The sequence below is a fragment of the Alosa pseudoharengus genome, unplaced genomic scaffold, assembly GCF_046254945.1.
Source record: "Alosa pseudoharengus isolate Yale_2024_CS ecotype anadromous, Long Island Sound unplaced genomic scaffold, YU_APseudo_1.1 YU_APseudo_1.1_scf_21, whole genome shotgun sequence".
In the NCBI taxonomy this organism is placed as follows: domain Eukaryota; kingdom Metazoa; phylum Chordata; class Actinopteri; order Clupeiformes; family Clupeidae; genus Alosa; species Alosa pseudoharengus.
In genome coordinates, this window is record NW_027468674.1 from 12,590,104 (window position 1) to 12,612,148 (window position 22,045).

The following is a 22,045-nucleotide window of genomic DNA, read 5'->3' on the forward strand; positions in this document are numbered from 1 at the left end:
AAAACCAACCAAGCATCAGAATTCTCAGAATAATACATGGAGACGTGGCAAGGCAAACCAACTGCAGCGATGGGCGGATTATGAACCTTCGGGCCCCTGGGCCCAGATGTATTAAGGGCCCCCCACTAATTGTCGTATATGTGGGAGGGGGGGTTTGGGGGTCCTCCCCCAGAACATTTTTAATTTGTTTGATGTGATTTCCTGTATACTGGTGCATTTTGGGGATGGCCAATGCTAAATTCAATCAGATTCATAGCCTACATCCTGATTTGTTGATATTGAGGCAATGATTCCATGCAAAGGCTTGGGCTTCAGGGCCCCCTGACCCCTTGGGCCCCTGGGCCTGGGCCCAGTAGGCCCGTGCAGTAATCCATCCCTGACTGCAGCCAGCCAAAACCTTCTGATTCATATCAGTAAGGCAAGGCTGGATTTGCATTTATACTCAGAATATACTGTATATTGACATATTTTGCATTTCATGAACTGGTTATGATGGAATTAAAGTGTCAAATGTCCCCATACTTCTGTTTAGCTATCTAGAGTCAGCTGATGGAAAAGCTGTGCTGTAAACATAGACAAAAGTACCCAACCACGTCAGGGGCTGCAGATGGAACTCAGGTGCAGGTGGCTAAATTTGGTACAGAACACTATCTTTTTGTGATTAATGCATTTTGTACATGATCCCTCAAAGAAATAAACGTATAGTATAACGAAAGTAAACAACAACACAGTGAAGGTTGGATCACACCAGTGTGACAGCTCCTAAGCCCGTACCCAGTGCTGCAGGGGCATCATGCAAGCAAACATTTTGGGTGAGAACAATTAGAACTGGACATTTTAAGGGAGGTGATAGAAAAATGGACTCTAGCCATTTATTACACCTCTAAATCTATTCTCTGTTCCTCTAAAGTATACATTCAGAAGTTATTTTCGTGAAAAAATCCCATGGCCTTTCTCATTTCGGGAATTGGGAAATTTTAAGTTCATAATTTCTCTGTGCGCATGTGTTCCACTGCTTTTCCCAACCTCAAGGGAAACCACCAGCAATCAAGTAGGATGTGTCCCCTTTGTAAACCCACAATTCTGTTTAGATGAAATGATTAAATTAATGAATTAATTGCTTTTCATTAATAATTCACTTGGGATAAAAGCACGGACGTGCACAGACATTTCGGGGGGAAGGGGCTCAAGTGATAAAAGTAACACATCTCTGACTAACAATGTATTTACATACCATTACATTCAAGCAAATACTCAACAGATGTCTTCTTTATTATTAGTAGGCTTATTATAAAATGCCCTCTTTTCACATTAAAAGGAGGGCTGCCGGGATCATGTAGTGATGAAGATCAATTGGCAAAAAACAAACTAGAATGGATAGGCCTATTAGATAAGGAGCCTATCAAAATGATGCAGATACAGTTAAAGGATACTACAGGCAACATATTTTCCCCATGTAGACTACTGGCCAATTTTGAGATTTTGGATTTATTATGTCTGGGCTGTGTATGTGTGTGTGTGTGTGTGTGTGTGTGTGTGTGTGTGTGTGTGTGTGTGTGTAAATAAGATTCGAATGATACTTCAGGGTTTTAAGGCACGACCATAACAAGAGACTAGTAGCCATTGTAAATTGTGTGAATGCCACCTAGTGGACATATATATGCGTTGCCAGATTAGGGGATGGAGTAGGAGATGGAGAGAAATTAACAAAAAACAACTTATTTTGGAGAGAATGTACAGGACTGAGCGGCGGCCATATTTTGCACCGCTATGCAGTAGGTCTAGTTCCATATAGCACGTCATGGAATCTTGACGTTAATGGATCTAAAAAGAGACAAGTGAACATTTGACATGTCAAACTACACCCTTTCACTAGTTAGACATAGCTATATCCCATCATTAATTAATTATTTTTTACATTTTTACATTGTTTTAAAAAATTTTTATGTAAATCAATCACTGCACAATTACATTTAAAAGAAACAATTTTAAGAGAGAGGCCTTCTTACCTGAAAATATTCTATATTACCTAAAAGGTAATAAGCAATAATACGCGATTGGCAGAGAGTATTATAAGAGCCTATCCTCATCCCTGTGAAATTGTAGACTGCAGTTGAAGTCATTAGGATATACGTATACGATCAATAAATTGGTTGCACTGTGGAGCAAGTAGTATTGCGTTATTCTTTTCTCTGACTCTGATGCTGACCAAACCACAAAACTACAAATTAACCACCCCTTGTCCACAGCCAATCAGCCGAGTGGATTATTGACCTCTGTAGGCCCAATTGAAATACACTGACAGCGCAAAAGTGGTCAGGCTGAGAATACTACAAATTGTACAACCTCAATATGAGTCAGATCCCTTCAGTAAAGTATAAGTACATACTCTTTTGATCCTGTGAGGGAAATTTGGTCTCTGCATTTATCCCAATCCGTGAATTAGTGAACCACACAGCACACAGTGAACATACAGTGAGGTGAAGCACACACTAATCCCGACGCAGTGAGCTACCTGCTACAGCGACGCTCGAGGAGCAGTGAGGGGTTAGGTGCTTTGCTCAAGAGCACTTGAGCAAGGCAACAAAATGTGGTTACATAAGGGCGGGATATGTGTAGGGATATGTGTAGACAACTGCCAAATTGGTGTTATGAACTAACCCGATACATTTCTATGGAGGATTCTTTGAGTGCTGTGTCTCCTTATTAGAAAATCTCTGGCAAGGCTGTATAGGGGGACATGCACAATATACTTTGAGGGGGACAAAGTTCCAAGTTTGCATATGCTTGGAAAATCGCATATTTGTAGCCTATATGTTGTAACTATATAAGTCACAACATGTAAATGGGAAAATGTTGGAGTTCTTTTATCACTTGTGGGTGCTATAGGCTAGTTGGAACTGCCCGCCTCAATGAACTATGCTAAGCTATGCTAACAGTGGGTGCTTCGGACTGAGTTACTGCACGCACAGAGACGAGAAGGGTATGTATCATCTTATCTAACTCTGGCAGAGACAGTGAATAATTTCTCAAAATGGTGGCATGTTCCTTTAAATAACCAACAGAGGGAGTGCAAATGAGATGATCTCAGTTAAGTGAAGAATCCTGATCACAGAGAATTGCAGAGAAAACAATGGCTTGCCTTGTACAGTGCTTCACTTCAGCAAGGATGTGTTTGAAATGGTAATATTAATAACATCTACAGAAATGTTATGCTGGAACTGTAATTGACATACAATATTTTGCTTAATGTGTCAGAAATTGAATGAACACAGAAAAAATGTTTTTAGTGAAAGTGGGTTGATCTGTGACTATGATGGTATTGTACTGGACATTTGTCATACTGCACTGTGTGCAAGGGCCTATAAGAGATTAGTCAATATTTCAATGTTTTCACTATGATGCATTCAGAGTAGCCTAAACAGAGGGGTGGGAGGGGGGGGGCATGAGGATGCCATTGGGCAGGGATAGAAGGTGGCATGGGGTGAGGGAAGGGGAAGGAGTTACATGATGAGGTGATGGAATTGTTTACATGGAACCTAATATAGCCACACAAAGGCCTACTCAGAAAGCAGACCAGACATGGAAATGTTGCACACCCAAGTTTTTGAATATCTGTTAAACTTTGGCCACAATATCTGTACTTATTGTCTATACCAATGCACACATTTATGTTCATATGATTATAGTTATGGTTGTAATTTATTCAAACCTCAGCATTGGATAGAATGACACACAAAAACAGGAAAAACTATTTTGTACTGTACTTTGCAGTACTGTACATTATTCATATAAAGAAAACAAAAAGAATACTGTGTTCATGAATTTGTACATATAATAAAATGGCAGCAACTGATTTCACCCACCATGCTTTTGCTTTATCTATATTGATGTATTTGTTTTATCATGTCCGGAGTCAATCCAGCCGGCTACCATGAGATTTTAGTGCACCTCATGGTTCAATCTGCTGACAAGCTTTATGGAGATGCTGCTCCTTTTCCCACCAGAAGGACTTGGCACATGCCCCCAGTGCCAAGGTTTACTGACTATGGTGTTATATTATAGTCACTGGGGCGATGGTAGTGGCTAAGAGCATGCAGTCGCCTGAAGTTGTGGGCTCAATTCCCAGCTTCCACCGTCGTGCCCTTGAGCAAGGCACTTAACCTCAAGTTGCTCTGGGGAGAATGGCCCTTGTAATGTAGGTGACATATGTAAGTCACTTTGGATAAAAGCATCTGCTAAATGAATAATTGTTCATGTAAATGGTGTTCCATTTATGGTATAATGATTTCCTTTTCCACCAGCAGGACCTGGCACAGGCACAGTGGCAAAACTACTAGCTGGGCTTCCATTACACCTCTGCAGTGCTGCAGGCAGACTGCCTTCATGCCACATTGATGCAGTAATTTATGCAAAAGGAGCCCCGGTCAAGTATTGAGTGCAAATAAATTCAGATTAAATGAAATCAGACTATAGTTATTTAGGCTACTTTTCAGAAGGTTGGCATTTTTGTATTATAAACTCTTAATTGTAATATTTTCAGATACTGAATTTGTATCTATGTAAACCTAAAAAAAAATAAAGGCTTGAAATATTTTACTTTATGTGAAATTAATCTAAAATATATTAAAATAAATTTGACATAAATTACGGAGAAATAAATGAACTTTTCCACGACATTCTCATTTTTAGATGCTGTACAACCAGAGAAATTGCAAGAATATTAACAGGACTGTTAATTTGACAAGGTTTAACAGTTTTCGGCCGAGTCCCGAGATTGCCAGAACACGGATGTAAACCGGATGTGTAATTTAGCATAATTTAGGCTGCTTGTGTCATGATGCAGTCTTGATACAAATGGCAAATTTCTTTTTTCCCCCTCTTAATTAATACGGCTGAAAAACGTTAACTCACGTTCTCTGTCGTTTTATGTGGGGTTGGTTAATCCCATGAAATCACTGAGCAAAACATACATTTGTGTAGGCCACTATATATTTTGACACAAGTTTTCGTACCAGTCTTTTGAGGACACGTTGCATTGCCTGATGTGAGTCGAACGTAGATGTGAGTGGCGCATGCTCAAGCATGAACGGTTACGGCTAAACGTCGCAATGTAAACATTAAGGTACAGGAAGACGGTGTCTATACTCGGTCATATTTCACTGAAAGGCAACAAGTCATTGCTTTTTTGTTATATATTTGAAAAATAAAAATATATGAAGTGAGGCGCATGCGCGACTCATACGCGACGCATGCGCCACTCACATTCGACTCAAACCAGGCACTCCGCGTCAAGCGAAACTGAGGAAGGGATTAGTAGCAATATTACCGGCCTGGAAGATATTGTTTGTATATACAATTTTGTGAAACCCATAACGACCACAGGCAGGTCGAACCGTCAGAGAACGTGGGACATCTGTCCGCTTGGATTGCCCACTTACATACTGAACCTAATTGGAGGTGAGGTGAGTGTCAAGTAATGGTTGTCGTCAACCGCTAAAGTTAGCTTGTAGCTTTTTTGGCTAAGCAATTTACTAGCAAGCTAACAGACTAGCCCAGCAAATCCCTTCGAAGGGCGATGCATATTTGGCATTATTTGAAGTCGCAGCTAACGTTAGCTTCGTTAGCTTTAGCCCTCCACATACCATACTGATAGCAGTTGACTGGTGTTACACATTAGCATAGCTGCTACATTCATTACCTTAGCATTACTGTGACTATGGCTGTAATGTAATTTCAGCAGGCCTTCAGTTGGTGGTCTTGATACGACTTGTAGACTAATCGTACCCTAACGAGTACTACACTGGTAACTAGCAAATACGCCGGTTAGTCTAAGGTCGTTTCGTAGTTTCACCTAGGGTAGTTAGGAATGGGATGTTAACTGGACAGCTGATAGGAAGGAAGCTGCCGAGAGCGTCTTGAGCTAGCAGCGATAACACGGCGACTTAACGTTAACGTCACCTAACGTTAACGTTAAGTCTACCCTTCAAGTCAACATCGCTGTACAAGGTTAACGTAAACTCTCTGAAGTAATAATATCCTTACGTTACTAATTGTCGACAGTTATTCTGTTGTAGTTTTACTGTCCTAGAAGTGGCAACAGTGCTTAGCATAGCTAGTCTAGGAACCACCAAAGTTCCTATTGTAAGGTACCTATCATATATAGCACAATTCGTAATCTTTAGTAGTCAGACTGAATGGCTAACTAACGTTAGGTACCTAGTTTGTCACTATGTTTTACGTTATTAGTTCCGTAACGTTAGATGATTGCTAGCTTTCTAGCTACTACGCCCTGGAAGCGAACCAAAATGGCCCTCAACGGAATTACATGCACGCCGCAATGTGTGGATCACAAGAACCGAAGACTGGATTGTGTGAAACTAGTGTAGATCCCTAGCTGTTTCCTTACATATAGGGTATTTTGAACGACAAGATAAGTCATCATTAGACGGTAACTAACGTTAACGTGAAGTGTTAGCTCAGATTGTGCTATGAAAAGTAAGATAGACGTCAGTAGCCAGATTTAGGTCACTTATCAGGCCTGTCAATGAATATAACGTAAGCTAGGTAGCAAAGGTATCATACTGTTGCTGGCTATGATATTACATGGGCTACTGTTTCACTAGCGTTAGCTATCTATTTCATCTAAATTATTAAAACCACAGTGTTTGGTTGAAGAGTGCCAGTTCCAGTAGCCAAGCCATGAGCTTGTTTTTTCATTATACGTACCGATACCTAACCTAGTTTAATCCTAATGAAATGGTTTCACGTACCTTAACGTTACAATTAGTTACTGGTGTGGTCGGGCCTGATGAGGCATTCGGACTTTTGTTGGTGATGATGCCCATTTGTAACATGAGCGGGGGCTATGTTTCCACAATGAGATTACGTTTCAGGGAATGTAATATTTTCAAGCAAATAGGTGCCCACTTTTGTCACGGTTGCCATACAGACCATACTTTTTAGGAGTGGATGGTACGCCACTGGGGCCCTTCTTAAGATCCGTATCTGTTACTTTAACATGTGGATAGTCTGCAGAGCAGACCTTTGACCCGGGTGTTTGCAACCTTATGCTATTCCTGAGACTAACATCTCAATTGGAACTATTGCGACATACTTTATGGTGATCCATTTGCAGTTCTCTGTAATAGTGACTCTATACCTTGCAGGCATCATGCTGCCAAACGCTGGAAAAGTTGACGCTGTTGAGTTTGACTGTAGGCTTGAATCGCAGAACCCAGGAGGTATACACCTGTGCTGTGTGAATCATGATGTTGTCCTTTTTAACCTGTCTCTTTCATATGGCAGTGTCATACTTATTCCACAGCTCCAAGCTTAACACTTGGTGTTGTTTCCCATGTTAGTAAACCCTGTCAGTTTAGTGGCACAGATAAGGCTTAGATATGCCTGAAAACACAGCCAAGAGAGAGACCGTTGATTGACATGTGGTTTGCAGTGATCAGTCATTGCTTTTAGATTCAATCAAATGCTCAGTGAGTAGGAAACATTTCATCTCATCATGAAGGGAAAAGATTTTCTTACATACACAGCCCAAAGGTGTGGTGAAGTGCAAATAATTGAAGACTTGGTTGTGACGTAAGATGGAACAGACCAGCTACAAAAATCCGGCACATGCCTTTAGATAACAGGAAGACAAACTAACTCCATCACTGTTCTAGAGTTATGTATGCAGTACACTACATCACTCAGGTTAGGTAGCCTATGTCAGTTACTCTTTTCTCGTAGTAAATTCTTAGTTAGACTGACCTAGCATACCTGCCATTAAGTAAAAGGCTAGTGACTGACTTCTATTCCATGTGTTGAATAAAATGTATGATCATGGTGCTGCTTTAGGAACGGAGTGTAGTTTAGACACCTTTAGTACCAAAGCAAGAAGTAGCACAGGAGTTTTAGGCCAATCTGTTTCTCGTTTATGTCACACAATAGCAGACAGTAACAATGTTGAGTAGCCCTATTTTGTGTCAGTGCTAAAATTGGTATAATGTAATTAAATCCATGTTGAGCATTCCATTTGTGAACAGCTGAGCTTTGATCAACTGTGAGCATTACTTTCTTCAGTAGAGAATAGGGTGTCATTACATTAGGCCAATGATACCATTATTGCCTTTTTGGGTCAAAGCTTTTTGTGGCCCATGTAACTACTCCTGTGTGCTGAGAGAATAACTGTTTGTATTTTGTACCAGCTGGCAACCTAAACAAAAATATTGAAGCATCGATTTGTTTTTCTCCTTGTGCACACTGCGCACTGTAAACCATGATGTTGACTGTGTGAATTAGCATCACTTCTGTGGGAAGTTAGCAGATGTTGTATTGCCACACCTCCACCATTCACCGTGGTGATACGGTCACAAATATGTGATCAGAATGTTCGCGAATCGAGAGTTCCGCATTATGAATTACCCTCAGAGATTTCCCTCACAGACTGTATACCGGTAACTTAAAGGACACTGAAACTATTCATGGGTTCCATCAGGTCCCTTTCCACAGGTGTATTCATCAGGCACCATGCAGTCTGCATTGATAATCAAGGTGCTTGATTTTATACACCTGTGGAAAGGGACCTGGTGAAATCCATGAATAGATTGTTTGCATAAAATTCTTGAAGATGTCAAGAAAATAATTCACTCCTCAACAGGTTAATTTGACAGGCATGGCCACATCTGTGGAATTAGTTATAGGCTAGGCCCATGATTGACGTGTATCCATGAACTGTATTAGTCATTTAGACTCCTCCTTAGAGTCTTTACCACCAGCTTATTTCACAGACCACTCAAAAAACTCGAATAGCTTGTTATAGTTACCATTATGATAGCCAAGGTGCCAAAAGTGAGTACACATGTATATTGTATAGCTATAAAATCTGTCCTTTCATTATAGATATAAACATGCCAAAATACCTTTATCCCTTCAGTTCCATCTATGTGATCTTAATGGCAATGCAGCTTTTGTTTACACCTCCAACAGCATGGCATACCTGTTACCGTCTGTACAAATGCCCGTATGTTTGTGTAAAGAATTAGTTAGGCTAGTTCTACCTGGTGCAGAATAACTTAAAAACACCATCAATGATGGTAAATTAATTTCACACTCTTTCAGGGGGTGAGGTTCTAATACTGAAAATGCAGGGTCTCCTTTTACTAGACTAAGACATTTACGCTATAAGATGGAGCATTTGACAAGGTCTCCTGGCTGGCTTATCTTAACTGGGCTTTGAGAATGCAGCAGTGTTATCCTAACTGGTGTTTGGGAGTGCAGAAATATTTTTACAGTTTTTTTTTAACATCATGGCTATTTAAAGGGTTCAGTATCTCTTACTGCTCTTGTTTTCACTGGAGCGAGTGATGATGATTCTATTAGTGCCTCATAGCGTGCTGTGTAAGCAGAAGATGCCTGCGACAGAGCTAGGCCTATCGCGGGAGCACAGGGAAGGGAAGTAAGTTACAGGAAGAGGTGCACTTTTGCATGCACAACAGAGGCAGCTCTGAGGCCTCAGGCACTACGCTGATTGTTGATCTGCAGTAACTTTACTGTCAATAATGAAGAATATAGTACATTTTACAATACTATGCTAAACAAAAATGGCTTAAAGGTTTTTGCTTCGGGAACTGATCAGGTCACCAATATGAGAAAATAGACATCTCAGGGATCAACAGTATCAACCACCAGTTTAACCAGCAACATCATCTTTATATGTGTTTTCTGTGAAACACGGCAAGAAAGTCGGGCCCAGTTGGTTGCTACTCCGATTTGGTCATGCGTCATGTCCAGCTGCTCATGTCTTGAGTACAGAGTGAAAGCTAAAACTAAGTGATGTGGGACAAATTACAACAGAAGTTTGGCCTTGCATTGGCTACATAGACTACTGCAGTGTGTTTTTAAACCTTGCACTCTCGAAATAAGTGTCTATGTGTGAAGTCCTTATTAGTAAAATCTTGTTCTGAATGCTGATGTGCTTGCTATATACGTGTAAAACTGGCAAGTTTATTTATGCTGTCGATTTTATAGAGCAGGAGGTCTAGCACTATTGGTTCTTTTGCTATTCATTCCATCTCATTCCGTTCTTTTCCATTCTTTTGGTACTCATTCCATCTCCTGTTTCTTTTTAAATAGCAATGCATACAGAAAGACTAAAACCATGGTTCTCAAGATTTCCTTCTCTTTTCTGTGTGTCCTCTCCAAAAGGGATGAATTGAGAGGATGAATGTGAACCAGCAACCACACATGGCCTCCCCCTACGGTCCTCCTCAGCCTGGATACCAGGGCTACCCGCAGGCTGCCTATGGGGGCCAGCACATGGCAGGAGGGTACCCAGGGCAGTACCCCCCCTACAACGGGCCCACTTCTGCTTACCAGCCTGGAGCTCCAATGCCAGGTAAGACAAGACGGACACTCATGGCGTGGTGGGTGTTGTGTCACGGGGCTAAATATGAGGTCGGCACGGTGACACTGGCTTTGGAAGGGTTTGTTGTGATTAGTGCAGACATAAATGACTAAATTTGCCACAGGAATTAAAAAGAAAATGGTTTAAAAAGGAGAGATTTTGAGCTAAATTGCATTCCATGACTTTGCTTCTTTGTGAAAATTGCAACCAGCAACTGTCAGAAATCTTTCAATTTGCAAGAATTTGTGTAAAGTCCTGGAACATTATGCACCAAGAATGCAAGGCCCCTCAGCACAACACCTCCAACAATATGATGTAGTTGTAAAGTCTACAGGAATTCCACAAGGCTTTTTTGGGCACATCCCAAGCTGAAACTTATGTAGGCCACATTCCTGTACTCTCAGCTCACTGTCCAGCCTCTCAGTCAGAGGTGTTTAGATCGGTTAAGGTATTTCAGAAAGTAATGTTTTAATTACTTGCGTCAACTTTTACACATTTCAGCAGAATTCTCTCAGGTGTATAGTGCAGGGAGGCTACACCAGGCATGTTACTGAAGCGTTACATTCCAGTGTTTCCCAGAGAACTGAATTCCATTTGTGGTGGTTGGTTTGCAGAATTAACTTCAATGCAACAGTTTTTAACAAATTAGCACAGCGTGGTTATGATGCGAACCAGATTTAAGCACAATTTAGTACAATCTGGAAAATCATTGTGTGGTGGTCAATGTTGATATTGTGGTGGGCCGCCACAAATAAGTCAATGTATGGGAAACACTGCAGAGCAACATTTAGCTTCCACTATAATCAATGGAACTGGCTACACCAGACGTGATAGCAGCGCGGATGTTTGAAGAAATTAGTATATAGTATAGTTTATATATACTCTCTTGCTCCCGTGAGGGAAATTTGCTCTCTGCCATTTATCCCAATCCGTGAATTAGTGAAACACACACTAATCCCGGCGCAGTGAGCTGCCTGCAACAACAGCAGTGAGGGGTTAGGTGCCTTGCTTCAGCCGTGCCTACTGGTCAGGGGTTCGAACCGGCAACCCTCCGGTTATAAGTCCGAAGCGCTAACCGGTAGGCCATGGCTGCCCCCACACATTAGATTAGACCAGTCTTCTAAAACTATTTTTAAGCTCCGCAAACCTAGTGCTTCAGTTGCGGACTCTGTGTAGTCTCTCTCTCTGAGGAAGGGAGTGTGTGGGTTCAAGCTCACAACTGAGTGGTCATCACAGTCTCTAAAGTTCCTTCTAATTCTATCAATTGGGCTGACGGAAGTGAAACTATAGTGTTCTTCAACAGACTTTTCTGCGAAGAGAGATCTCTAGCTCGCCTGGTGCGGTGCGAGCACTGCCAGAAAGCACTTCTGTCTGTACAGTGACATTAATGTCACTGCGATTTCTCTCACTCGAGGCTCACAGGGGCCCAACCCCTCTACCTCTACTACCTCAGAAAAAGCAGTTTGACAACACCAAACCCTGTCAGCTTGGTCTCTCTCTTTCTCATTATCCAGGTCTCTCTCGCTCTCTCTCTCTCTCTCTCTCCTAAATATCTTCTTCCCTTCCGTCCTTCCTCACTCTGTTTTTCTGTCACTGCCGTCTTTTCCCCTCACTGCTGTTCTTTTCTTGTATTTCAGGATATTCTCCTTATGCAAGCTTTCCCTCTAAGGCTTTTGCAGCAAACTTAGTCTCTGACCTGTCCTCCTCCTCTCCTCTTGACTTAGGTAACTTTGTCTAATTGTGCTTGGCAGTCACTCCTCTTTTGTCCCAAAGCTTTGTCTCAACCCCACCTGCCTTATCCCCCCCAACTCTGTTGCCAGCCAGTTCAACTTGTATGTTTGTGGGGATGCAAGGTCATTCTGAAGGCAAAGCCCATTGGTAGTGTCTCACACTACCAGTTCTTTTAAACATGAGCAATGCTCACACAGACTGCGTCTTATGCAGTCATAAACTAGGGCTGCACCGAACGTTTATTTTCATAGTCGATCAATCTGCTTCTCGATTAATCGATTAGTTGTTTGATTAAAAAAACGCAGAAAATGACGATCATTGTTTCCCGAAACCCAAGATTGTGTCTTCCAAAGCCTTATTTTGTCCATACACCAAAGATATTTAGTTCACGGTCATAGAGGAGTCAATGTCAATTTATTATAGCATATTTAAAAAACAACATTTGACCAAAGTGCTGTAAAAATAAAATAAAATAAATTAATAGTAAAAATAATAGTAATAACAATACAAAGTATTGTAAGTAAAGGAAACAATCACACTAGGAAACAAAACAAATTTGATGCAGTTCATTTAGTAAATACAGTTAAAGCAGAACTCCAGCCATAACACAAAGCTCAGTTGATAATGTTCACGGAATACTGTCGGTCGGAAAAAATGTCGAAAAGAAATTGTGAGTTAGCCAGCTAGCAGCTAAAGCAGCCAAAGGGCTTACAAGCTATGCTATGGGGCCATGTACTGAACTGTGCCTTTGTGATTCCTAACAGACTCAAAATGTCATGACAAGTACAACAGTGATTCTCAAACTGGGGGTAGCTACAAATATTGGAGGGGTTGCGGAAGGATTTGCTGTCTGAATTAAAGACATTTTTGTAAAGGTTTTTAGTCAGGGCTGCCATTGACATAATGCCTTTGATGTTGACACTACCTATGAGAGAAGACATTTTCTGCCTCTGCTTCCAATGCCCATCTCACAACATTTCGAAATCAAATTCTGCCGGTTAGAGAGAAGGGGGTCGCGAGACTTGGCCCATGTTTTCTGGGGGGGTCGCCAGACAAAAAGTTTTAGAACCACTGCTGTACAACATGAACAGGGTCCTTACATGACACCAAAGTTGGCTAATTCTTCATTAGTTAGGCTACCAATAGCTTGGATGAAAAGGAATTCAGCCGAACGTTAACGTCAGAACACACCAAATTTGTAGCCAAATTGTCTGTAGGCCTATCATGAACCTAATAATAATAGTTTTTTTTTATAATAAACAACATGCCTTCTCTTTTGGCAATGTAAAGTCAAGTAGGACAAAATAGGCTAGCCTACAATGCAAAATGTGAATGAGAACCCAGGGCGATTTGTGTTCACAATGCACAGATAATGCGAACCGCGCCGCAGACGTCAAAGCGAACCGTGCCGATACTACTGGAGGTGGTCTCACTGGACTTTTAGAAGCCTGAAAGGGACCAAGTGTGAACACCCTCAATGGCATAGCCCAATGTAAATGTAGTTATTGTAAATTTAAATTGCACCATAACGCTGGGTTTCTGTCATTGTTATGCTTTTAGCTACTGTATCTCTAAATATTGCTTTCACCGTTTTGAGGGAAGCTTATTTATGGGTTTTTATAATATTCGGTACGTTCCATAATAAGACACTAGCATTGTTGTCACCAATGGGCGTTGGCCTTTAGCTTCACTCAAGGTGATACATGACAGCTTTTTGACTGTTGTTCCTGGGCAGTGATTTGTAGTATTCTGATTAGATGTTTGCATTGCAGCAATTTGTCCTCTGATGATTAAAGATCTCCAGATTAAAAAATGTTTTTAAAAAAAGTGTATATAAAGTTCCCGAACATCATGGCTCAGAATTGCCCAGTAACATTGATCAAACAATTTAGCCTGTGCATCATCACCTTTAGATCGTTTCCGTATCTGGAACGGATCTGGGCCATGCCTGGGCCGAATGCTGCTGCCCCTTTGGGTAGGGACTCAGGCTGGGTTAGTCAAGGTTGTGATGTGTCACTGCCTCCTGTGCTGCTCACAAGCAGATGCTGTCATTTGCCCTTCATATCTCTGCCAACATGCTCTTTTTTTTCCCCCTTTCCCATCTTTTCTCTCTCTTTTTTTCCATTTGTTTCTGGCTTGATGACGTCAGTAAGCTGGCAGCTTCGCGGCTGATTTGTGAAACGTTGGTGCATGCTGCAGTAACATTCAGGATTGTTATGGTGTTTTGTGGCGTGCCGTTAATGCTTACAGTGCTGATGTGTTCTTCTGATGTGATTTTTTTTTTTTGTATAGCCTATGCTATATGTATTAGATAATGCATGCATATTTTTATGTTTGCGTGTTTGATTGCTAACCTACCTACCCTCTCTTGCCCACGCAGGATCGATGTGCGGCCCCCCCACTTCAGGCGCTCCACCTGTCTCAGCCCCCCAAGCCTACGGACAGTATGGTGGGGGTCAAGCACAGAACGGCCCTCCCCCCAGTGCACCCCCAAACCAGAGGTCAGTGTGCAGTGACTCGGAGCACCCTGTTAATCTCAGTGCCCCACTTGAAGACCTGTTTTAGGCCTCATGGTCTTTGCGGTTACCATCCATCATCGTTACTGTAATTGTGGAATAGGCGAATGATGATTGGCACGATGTCTTCACAACACACCACATGATTGGCTCAATGTATTTACATGTCGACTTTTTGCCGCGGAAGGGGTGGGATATGTGTAGACAACTACAAACTTAACCCCATGCATTTCCATGGAGGATTTTTTGAGTGCTGTGTCTCCTCATTAGAAAGTCTCTGGTTAAAGCTGATGATACATGGGGCAACTTTCTGAGCAATGTTGCTGGGCAACGTTCCTCATTATTGTGGTTTTGGCACCTTCCCATTGATCCAGGGCAACAACGTTTTCTGGAGAACTTTAATCATTAGTAGGGTTTGCTATTGTCATGGTCATCCAATCACAATAAATGGAAGTGTGTGTGTGTGTGTGTGTGTGTGTGTGTGTGTGTGTGTGTGTGTGTGTGTGTGTGTGTGTGTGTGTGTGTGTGTGTGTGTGTGTGTGTGTGTGTGTGTGTGTCGGTCTCTCTCTCTCTCAGGCCTCCTGCGTCCCAGCCCTATGCCCCAGCACCCATGAACCTGTCCTCCCCCCAGTCAGGCTACAGCCAGCCATTCGCTGGCCCACCTACAAGCATGCAGCAGATGACCAATCAGATGGCGGGAATGCAGGTTGGGTCAGCCCCCCCCACAGGAGCAGCTCCTGGCTATGGTGAGGAGTCTGACGGTGGCCATTATCAGGCTAAATAGGAGAAGTTCATTCAAGAAAATGCATCATTTCAAACTCGGGGGAAGTGAGGGACTAGTATCCAAAGATACATGATAAAATTGATGTGTTACATAACTTCTATAACTAATTGAGCAGCCATTGTGCTAATTTAGCAAACCAATTAGATTAATCCAAAGTATAAATATTTACTTTGCTGTGAGCAATGAATGCTTTGCCTTGTACCAGTTCGTATTGCTCTTATGAATGAATGTGAGGGATATTTGTGAGTGTATGTGTGTACTTGTTTTTGTTTGTTTACTTTCTTTGCTTTGTTTCCACAGCTGTGCCTCCAGTCTCTGGCGCCTACACATCCACAGCACCGCGTCCTTCCTTCCCCCCCACCTCCTCCGCCTCCCCACACTCTGCCGCAGGTGACGGAGTTGCCCCTGGCCCCCCTCAGTCCTTCTACGGGGGTCCCCCACCTGGCCAGCAGCCCTTCCCCACCTCCTCCGCACCCCCACCGGCCTTCTCCACCGCTCCCCCCACCCAGGCCCCAGCCGCACCTCCAGCTGCTGCTGCTGCCTCAGCTCCACCCGTCCCCCAGGCATCGCAGGCCTTCCCCGGAGCTCCTCCACCCGCCCAGCCCCAGCCCCAGCCAGCACCACCGCAGCAGCAGCAGCAGCTGCCTCCGTTCTCTGCTGCTGGACCTCCGCCCTCGCAGCAAGCCCCCTTCTCCTCTGGAGCTCCCCCGACAGCAGCACCCCCGCCCGGCTCCCAGCACCTGTATGGAGGCCCACTACCTCCCCAGGGTGTCCCTCAGCAGCAGCAGCAGCAGCAGGCTGGCTTCCCCAGGCCTCCACCTCCCACCTCACAGCCTTCACCCTCTGGCCCAGCTGCCGCCACCAACTCCGGCTTCCCCGGAGGCCTCCCTCCACCCCCGACCTCCACCCAGTCGTCGCTGCAGTCGTACCCAGGCGCCCCCATGACCCAGCAGATGACCCAGCAGCAGCAGCAGCCCCCGGTCTCCCAGCCCTCACCCTTCCACTCAGCCCCGCCTCTCTCTGGGCCCGTGCCTCCTCCGCCCGGCGCCGCTGGCTTTCCGCCACAGGGGGGCGCCCCTCCGAGGCCCCAAGGCACGCAGGGCCCCCCGATCCCGCATCCCTCCATGTCTGGGCCCCCCATGTCCCAGGCCAACCATGTGGCTCCGGGGGCCATCCAGCCAGGCATGCCTCCACAGATGGGCCCCGCCACAGCGGGTATGCCAGGCCCTCAGCCAGGCATGCAGGGGTACCCAGCTCAACAGAATGGTTAGTGTGCCCACCACTGTTGCTGTGCCCCATTTTAAGTGTTTGTCGTCTTAGGCAAGTTTAAACTTGTTGTCATGGTGCCGTAATGTTTGCTTTGGCATGATGCTATGCCTAGGTGTCTAATTCCAGTACACAGTACTGAATCAGTGCCACTGCATAAACATCAGTAATTTTAACCTTTTTCGCATGTTTTTAGCATGCATTTGGCATGAGGTGTTTTGATTATTATTGTTAACTCATTGAATGCCAAGCTGTTTTCGGAAGCTTTGTCCTAGAGTGCCAGCAATCTAGACCATTGTTGATGATTTTTGTACAGCCACAGCATATTCTGTGTTATAGCTATGAACACATACAATGGCTTGTTTAAAAGGTGAGACTTTAAGCTCTCAGTGGGTGCAAACCGTGTATTTCTACACGCCTCTGTTCCTGAGAAATCCCAAGCTAAACAGTGGCCAAAATCGCTGTTTTTTTCTAGAAATGGAGATATAACGTCTTTCATGAAATATGAAGTGTTGTCTGTAAACTTTCCGGGAAGTGATCAGCGAGACCTGGCGAGACTGCCACCTAGTGATAGACCCACGAAAATGGCCTGGTTTTGAGATGACGTGCATGCGTCACTGATTCGACCCAAAGCGGCAACCGAGTTATGATAAAATGTCCAGATAAAATGTCCAGATTGTGCGTTTTCACGAGTTTTCGATCGTCATATATTTCATTTCCATTCATCAGAGTTCCCAAAATCACATATAAGGTGTGTTAGAGTGTCTAGTTTCGTAATTTAAAAAAAAAAGCTAAAAACGTAATATTACGTTTTTGGCACTCAATGAGTTAATAATTATGTGTTAAAAGACATGTAATGAGCTAAATAAGCAGTTAACACCACAGCTGAGTATTTCTGGTTTAGATGGACAGTGCTTCAGTTGATTCAAATAACGAATCAGAACAGCCCGTCGTTGTGGGAACCCAATCCTGATTTGCGGGGTAGTTTTCCAAATAATTTCTAGAAAAAGAGGTTTCCTGAGGATGTATCTTCACATTTAGCTTGTCAAGATGAGCAGAGTAAGCTATCTTAGCATAACAATGTTAGCTATTAATGTTGTGAAACCGAGTTGTAAAGCAGGCAGAGTTGTATACAGTGTCTGGGGCGGGAGCACTTAGCTTCCCACATTCAGAGATGAGGCAGAGGGCGAGTCGAGGTGCATTTAAGCAGTTTCACGGTCATGAAGGGATTTTTTCATGACAAAACAAAATACATGTGAATATGTTCAGGAATATGTGTCTAGCCTGTTATTTGTTTTGCAAAATTCCACAGCTCCCGGTTCTTCTGGTCCAATCAGAGCAGGGCTGTGTGAGATCTGGCTGTCTGAGATCTGACTGTCAGTCACAGTCTGGTGCGCACTGACAAGCACAAACTCGATGAGAGGGTGCTCGGTGGTAGTGGAGGAGGGGCATGAGAGTTGTAAACATTCACAATTTTGGCTAAGTTCCCTCAATCTGTCAGACTTGCCAACTGCAACTTTAATCGTGCAACACTTCAGTCATGTCTGAACATCTGCACAACACGTATTGAACACAGTGCAGACTAGGTGCATCAAAAGGGTGTAGATCTAGTACTATGGTAGAAACTAGACTGTTGTCGTTTACTAATTTGTAAATAAAATAAAAAATGTGATGCAATGGTACCGTTCCCAGCAGAATGGTTAGTGTCCCCACCATTGTGCCCAGTTTATCAACCTCTTCATAGAACTATACATTTCAAAAGCAATTGACTTGACAATAATTAATTAATTAATTGACAATAGGTAATTAATTGTAGAAATAACATGCCATACGTTTCAGTGTGTATGAAGGTACAACCAGTGTTGTGCATAATATAATAGTTCTCTTCATTTTAAGCTTACATTTATTTTTATTTTTGTTTCTAAACCAGGTGCTTTTGGGCAGATGCGAGGTCCACAGCCAGGCTACCCAGGGCCGTATCCTGGGCAACAGAGCTTTGGAGGCCCTCCCCAGGCTCCTGCTCCCGCTCCTCAGCCACAGAAGCGGTTGGACCCCGATTCCATCCCGAGTCCAGTACGTACACGCACACACACCCACACATACACACACACATACATACATACATACATACACCACACACACACACTACTTCACACCCTCACATCTTGTATTATACTATCATGAGTTACACACTTTTGTTATTTTACTGTTCAGGCTTTTGCAATCAAAGAAGAACTTTCTGCACACCTAGATCCATGGTATCTTTTTATCAGAGCAATGCAAACCTCTACGCCTGCCATTCTTTTCATTGAAAGATACTTGCATGGATCTAAGTGTGCACAAAATTCTGCTCTGATTACAAAAGCCCGAACAGTAAATTCTTCTTTGATTACACTGCTGTTTGTTGTAATGGCACCTAAGCACATCCTCTGGCTGTGAGTGTGGTGTATGTCTGTTCAGGCTCTTCAGATCACACACACACACACACACACACACACACACACACACACACACACACACACACACACACACACACCACACTACAGTGTATATCACACCTATCACCTCAGCATGTCAGTTTCACTTTTGTCTTGGTGCATTCAAATACAAAAGCACTCACACACAAACACTCACACACAAACACTCCACCACACACACACACACACACACACACACACACACACACACACACAGTTTGCTTGACATGGTGTCGTGATATGTACAAAGTTAACGTCCGTTTGTGTTGGTGTGTGTTATGGTGTTTGGGATAGAAGGCTATACTGTGTCTCACGCATGCATCATAAGGTGGCTTAACTTGGATAGTGCCTACACTGTTGCTATGAAAATAAAGTGTAGCCTTTTTTGCCTGAGCTCTCACAAGAAAACCGCATTTTCTTTTTTAAGATATGAAAAGGTAATTTGCATGCACTACTGCAAGTGTCTTTTGCATCCATGTTTCCTTGAAAATGCCCTCTAAGAATAATAATAATAAAAAAAATGCACTCATGACTAATATGTGTGTTTTGCTGGTCTGCACAAAAGAAAAAAAGAAAACAGAGGTAACCATGGTTACTCATCTGTTGACCTTTCCCCTCTATTCTCTCTTCCTTTGCCTCATGTCTCTCTTTGTTTTGTTGTTTTTGGCATCTTTCTTCTCTCCCTCCTCTCTATCTCTCTCTCTCTCTCAATTTGCTGGACCAAAAAAAAAAAAAAAACCCATTAAATAAAAAAAGCAAGCGCCTGACATGCCGCCTGTGCAGAAAACAAGACATAGAATAGACCCAGACGCTATCCCCAGCCCAGTAAGTGACGTGTGTGTGTGTGTGTGTGTCTGTCCTCTCTTATCTCTCTTCTGTGTGATGCACTAACCACCTCCACAAACACACCCCACCCTCTCTGAAACCTTATTGCAGTGTTTCCCACAGAATTGGATTCAATTTGTGGCGGCAGATGACTCGGACAACGGGGGGGGGGGGGGTTTAAGATCGTCTTGGTAGTGTATAGGTCTAATTGAGTGCCTGTCACTTTAAGATGTTTGAGGGAACCCTTGCCATTGTAACACAGTTGAAAGGCTGCTGATGTGTGGATGCAATTCATAACGTTTTCTACATAATTAAAATAAAGGTTCGTACTTCTCCTTGTGACAAGCATTTTTGTATTTTGGAAAACACTTTTCCATTTACATCGGGATTTTGCAAACATTCAGTGTCAGAGTCAATAAAATGAGCCCTTCAACGAAATTGACAAGCAGCAGTAAGTAGGCTAAGCATGCTAAATTCGACATCCAAACAGTATTCTAACGTTAGCTTTGAGATACTGCTTGATTTCATAACTTAACTTAGTTTAGTCTCTTCAATGTAGCCTACTATGTTGTGATAAGACCTTAGCAGAGTTCACTTCAATGCAGCAGTTTTGAACAAATTTGTCACGATGCTAAGCGGATTTAATAGCAATTTAGCCAGACGTCTTCTATGCAATGCTTTTATGTGGCAACAACAATCCTTCAACAATCGTGAATATTTTGTTAAATGCACATGCAGAGGAGTGGCAGCAGGCTACGAGAGAGAGCGGGGCGGGGCAAGGAAAGGCTGCGTGCGTAAAAAGCGCAACTCAATGCCAAAGCAAGGATTTGACCTTATATTTAATTTAAATTAAATTAAACATAGAATATTGATCTGTGGCGGCCGATTTTTTTATTTCGTGGCGCCCCGCCACAGATTAGTCAATGTATAGGAAACACTGTTATTGGGTATTGTGAGTGGTCCACCTGAATATGTTCACTGTCTCTTTTTTTTAGCACTTTGTGTTGTCTCTCTTGTGTTGTCAAATAATCTGACACTGGTATTTAAATGGAATGACGTTAGATGACGATGCTTTCGTCAGTCCAGTGTTTGATTGTTTGCAGCGCACAAGATTGTTTCCTGAGCATGCAAGCTTGAGAGACTCAGCGTTGCCCTGAATATAAGTATCTTAAATATAACAATATTGCTGCTACTTCTGTTAGTATTGATAACACCAACACTATTGTACTGTTTTTCCACTGAATGGAACCTGCTCGACTGGCCTCAACTCTAGTCGCTTTTTTTGATTTACCCTGTAGTACCAGGTAGGTAGGTACTAATGGAATCCCCTCCTTTAAGGTTCCAAGCAAGGTGAGGCGATACCAAAGGCAGGGTTCCCACAGGTCATGGAATTTCTGGAATATCATGGAGTTTTGGAAAGTCTGAAATCTTGTACCCTTCATTATAAACTAGGTCATGGAAATTGTTATTTTTTTGTCAGAGAAAAGTCATGGAATTTTACACTTCACTTAGAATGGGAACCCTGCAAATGTGACGTGAATGTATTGTAGCTTACTGATTGGTTTGCTATTGTCATTATTGTGTAATAACACTCTGAACAAGCCCAGCATTTTAAATACCTCAGCCCTACTGTCCGTGCTAGCATGACAAGCAGTTAACGTTATTCACAACTACGTTATGTTATCATTCACAACAGGCGCGCTCATAAATTCAGACTGCCACTCTGAAAATGGAATACCGCTTTGAAGATTGAGAAAGAAGAGTATTCTATCTTCCCGTGAATTAGCTATTAGTTTCCCACGGATCCCCTTGCTATTGTTAATGATTGTTACAGTGTGTACTGTGTTAATGTTGCCATGGTTGTTTCTTTCCATGTCGCAATGGTATCCACCTACGATAAGGGGGAAAGGAAGCATCTGAATCAAGTAGAGTAAAATAAGAGTTGAGCCGAGTTGAGCAGGTATCATTCAGTGGGAAATTAGTATTATGACTATCTCAGAAGAGTTCTTATGGCATCACGATTGCTGCTCAGAGTATTCTGATA

General features: G+C 42.8%; 1 protein-coding gene across 2 annotated transcripts in view; it reads left to right on the top strand.

The window, feature by feature from the left end:
• The first annotated feature begins 5,048 nt into the window (after window positions 1–5,048).
• Window positions 5,049–22,045, top strand: part of sec24c (SEC24 homolog C, COPII coat complex component) — a 35,562-nt gene continuing 18,565 nt past the window's right edge. The window contains exons 1-6 of one of the 2 annotated variants that reach the window (XM_076297911.1): window positions 5,049–5,460; window positions 10,204–10,393; window positions 14,514–14,634; window positions 15,226–15,395; window positions 15,734–16,699; window positions 18,630–18,772. In XM_076297911.1, coding sequence (XP_076154026.1) covers window positions 10,219–10,393; window positions 14,514–14,634; window positions 15,226–15,395; window positions 15,734–16,699; window positions 18,630–18,772 — 1,575 coding nt within the window. In that variant the 5' untranslated portion in view covers window positions 5,049–5,460; window positions 10,204–10,218. Of the gene's footprint in view, window positions 5,466–10,203; window positions 10,394–14,513; window positions 14,635–15,225; window positions 15,396–15,733; window positions 16,700–18,629; window positions 18,773–22,045 lie in introns of both variants that reach the window. The other variant, XM_076297910.1, reaches the window with a different exon arrangement.